Genomic DNA, 3975 nt, shown 5'->3' with positions numbered 1-3975 from the left:
TTGGTAGACGGAAACTGAAAGAAGCCCGTCGTATATATGTTTATATATATATGTGTGTGTGTGTGTGTGCGTGTGTCTGTCCCCGTAGCATTGCTTGACAACCGATGCTGGCGTGCTTATGTCCCCGTCACTTAGTGGTTCGGCAAAAAGAGACCGCTATAATAAGCACTGGGCTTACAAAGAATAAGTCCCGGGGTTGATTTGCTCGACTAAAAGCGGTGCTGCAGCATGGCCGCAGTCAAATGACTGAAACAAGTAAAAGAGTAAAGAAAGTATATATATAAAAACCAAGGACACATACTTAATGCAATCAAGTATCTACAGAATTTCTGAAAATACGACACCCCTTCAAGTCAGTACCTCTCAGCAGACAATGTTCTTAGTAACAGTTCGCCCTCTTCTCCTACGTTGTCTGTCTGTCTGTCTCCATCACCTTAACCCTTACATCTGAAAGTTTGCGGGCTCTAGAGTATACCACATACAACTGCCTGTGACTGAACACTGGCTGAGGTAAGAACAATCTCCCACCTTCTCAAATGTCTGCCTCTGTGACTTGTTAATAGTCATGGCATATGACAAACGAACAGGAGACTGGGTTCTCCTCAAGGTGAATTGCATGTAAAGGTCGCTTGGAGCCAGCTTTATTCTGGGTATGAGGCCACGTCTGCCAATTAGTGAGCCGCTAATCAAGGAAGCCTCGACTGAATGTTGATGTATAGCCACTACTTCCAGTCTTGTGATATTCTGGGTAGAAATTTTACGAAGAAATATTGCTATTGAGCCGGATTTTACACTCAGTTTATGAGGAGGCACTCCTGATGGTGTCAAAGAGTTTAGAAATTCAAGTAGATAGCGCTCAGCCTCAGCAGAATCATCTGTCAAAACTTTATCTGTACTATAATAGGTGCAGCAGTCACATGGAAGTTGTCTCAAAACTTCTCAATTGACCAGGAGGCAGTCTGAGTTCTTTGGTGAAAGAATTACTCTGCTTCTTCCGTTTTCTTCAGATGTATTGTTGAAGGTATCACTCACCAGAGAGCCGTCAAAGCATGAAATTTGAGGCACTTCTATGTCATCAACAGCAAGATTAAGATCTTGTGGAGCTGCATATGTTCCATTGCCAAGATGCAAGAACGATGCTGCATTTTCCCTTTGATCTGCTGTTGTCCTGATATTTTGGCTTAATCTGTATCGGATGAAATTCAGCCACAGAGGAGAATTTTTAATACAGATTTAAATAATTGCCTCACGAGTTCCTCTTGACAATATGGTCAGGACTTGCACACACACACACACACACACACACACACACACACACATATACATATACAACGGGCTTCTTCCAGTTTCCATCTACCAAATCTACTCACAAAGCTTTGGTCGACCCGAGGCTATAGTAGAGGCTGCCACATATTCCTGAACCCAGGACCATGTGGTTGGTAAGCAAGCTACTTATCACACAGCCACTCCTGCGCCTATAATTAATTGTTAATTCAGAGGCTTATTAAATCTGAGGCTTCAAAGAAAAATGGTTTCATTGTTGCAAGCGTGATGTTTGTAAAGACAATTAACATTTAGCCCAAAAGAGCGATGGCGTGAAATATTGTATATAAATGAACTATTTGTAAAACGATTCCTGAAACGCGAACGTCCAGACAAAAGAATCCTTCATTCTTAAGAGTTTGAAGTATGCTTTGTTGATGTAATGACTTAAATAGTTTTCTGTTTTATCTAACTAAGAATAAATGTCCCTTTATCTTTCATTTGTTTTCAATATCATATCAATAAAATGAATTGTACACGAATCACATTAAACACTATAAATATAGAACGGAGCGTATTCTTGTTACGCATTTGTCTATCATCTGTCGCTGTAAAACTTCTTCCTCACTAGCGATTCTGTTTCGAATTTTGAGAAGACGAAATCAAAAGCACAATGAATATGATAACCGTAATCTTCTACTTAGCTGTAATGGTATGTCTGGGTAATGGTGCTGCCATACAATTGGAACCAAAGATAAGTAAAGGTTAGTGGTAATCTATTTCTACACAATATACCCGCACATCCGTCCGTCCATCCATGCATCCATCTTCGCTGTTCTCTATGTTTAAATATTTCCATCTAGTATTAAGCAGTGAGCTCTTTTCACTAAACGTTCTGCGCAAAATATCAACTGTGTCGGTGAAATTTTTACCGGACGCTTTTTTGGCCGGGAGGGCAATATGACGTTATTATACTTCTTCTGCTCTGCTGTCCCTAGCTTTCTTAAAACTAGACACGTTTTCGTATCGTCCGTCCAATCCTGACATTCTTTTTCAAAATTTTGTTGGAATCTTCGAAAGTAAGCCGCGAAGGTTACTCCTTCCTCAAAGTCATATTTGAATTTGATTATGAAATTTGCCACACGGCCAAGTGAAGATGTATTCATCAGTTGTAACATTTGTTGCTGCAATACTTGTTGTTGTTCTCGTTGTTCCTTGAGTTGTTGTTGTTGATGTTTTTACAATTTAAGCAGCTAACAAGTCTTCCATATTTTAACGATTTTCGTATGTTTGCACAAGATTTTTACACAAGAATTTTACACGAGATTTTTGCACAAGATTTTTTATCGTGGTATTTAATTTTCCACGTGAATTATTTTAAACTCTCGATGTGAATGCTTCTTTTTTCACTCCGCGTAAATTTGTTTTTCCTCGTCGCCACTGTTGTAAAGCGGTCTTTTGCTACTGCTGTATCTGTCTTTTGACGACTGTTGTCACTCTGACAGATATTGCTATATTCCGAAGACGTCGAAAGAAGGATCTATCTGGCACTGTACGACCCCTAGTCGTACTGTGATACTGTCCTGAAAAGGATACAGCGTTATGACGTACACTCAGTATTACGGCATGATTACTACATCAGCACAGATCGACTATCAGCACATTCTACACGTAATCTCGACCTTCTAACCATCTCGTGTCGACTGGCTATTTATAATGGCTGGTTACTACCACTTTTTATCGAGGGTGTGTGCTGTTTCATTATACAACAATATATATATGAACATGTATAAATATGCGTGCATATATATATGGGCAAACGCAAATATAGATACATTATACATGCATACACCCTACTCCACATGTGTATATACTTGTCTCTTTACTCGATGAAATGTCTTCACACATATATGAATACATGTGTCCTATCGCAATACGCATGCTTCCATCGAATGATATATCGCCATACTTGAATAGTTAATTCTCTTTTCTATATTAAATTTACAGGTACTAGTACTTTTGAAAGAGCTCTTTTACAGAAACTGATGGAACAACTTATGGCTGATCGAATGGCCGAGCGTAATGGTATGCAACTTCAGAATGAAATACTGGTCAATGAAGTTGATGAAAATCGTGAGTTGCAAGATCTTAAAAGTATGAAATGTTCTTGGAACCAGAATATAGGGGAATGCTGTGTTAGTCTGTTTAGCCTCCCTAAGCGTAAGTATTGTTCGTTTATTTTCCCCTTGTTAATATATTGAAATACCTAAATTAAGTGTGAATTTGAACGATAAAGTATACCTGTTTTCTAATGTAAGTCTCAAGAGACAGAATGACTAAAATCTCACGGCAAATTGCCAAAGTTGATAGATCGTTGGACGGAATACCTCGCGAGGTTTGTTTCCCCTCTCTGAGATGAAATAAATAAATAAATAAATAGATAAATAAATAAGTAAAGGGAGTAATTAAGGGAATAATTATTTTCTTTTTTCAGTTTGTATTCGAATGGGAGTTTTCAACGACGAAATGCAATTCTCCTTAAGAGCAGGTAGTTCTGAGATTGTGAAGAAAATTTACCGTGAGTATATTACATGTATTAATAGCATACATACATACGTACATACATACATACATACATGCATACATACATACATGTTAGTAAATGCATACAGGAGAATCTAGATAAACAGGGACTTTCAGAAAGAGAAATCG

The 3975-nt window shown here is 38.3% G+C and overlaps 1 protein-coding gene across 1 annotated transcript in view; it reads left to right on the top strand.

Annotated features, from left to right (window-relative positions):
* Positions 1-1839: 1839 nt before the first annotated feature.
* Positions 1840-3975, top strand: part of LOC106876293 (uncharacterized) — a 5322-nt gene continuing 3186 nt past the window's right edge. The window contains exons 1-3 of the mRNA XM_014924789.2: positions 1840-2027; positions 3271-3483; positions 3758-3841. Of these exons, the coding sequence (XP_014780275.1) occupies positions 1937-2027; positions 3271-3483; positions 3758-3841 (388 nt within the window). The 5' untranslated portion in view covers positions 1840-1936. The remainder of the gene's footprint in view (positions 2028-3270; positions 3484-3757; positions 3842-3975) is intronic.

The sequence above is a fragment of the Octopus bimaculoides genome, chromosome 13 (genome assembly GCF_001194135.2).
Source record: "Octopus bimaculoides isolate UCB-OBI-ISO-001 chromosome 13, ASM119413v2, whole genome shotgun sequence".
Classification (NCBI taxonomy): Eukaryota; Metazoa; Mollusca; class Cephalopoda; order Octopoda; family Octopodidae; genus Octopus; species Octopus bimaculoides.
Note: the sequence above shows the minus strand (reverse complement) of the source record. Positions and strands in the feature narration are given on the sequence as shown.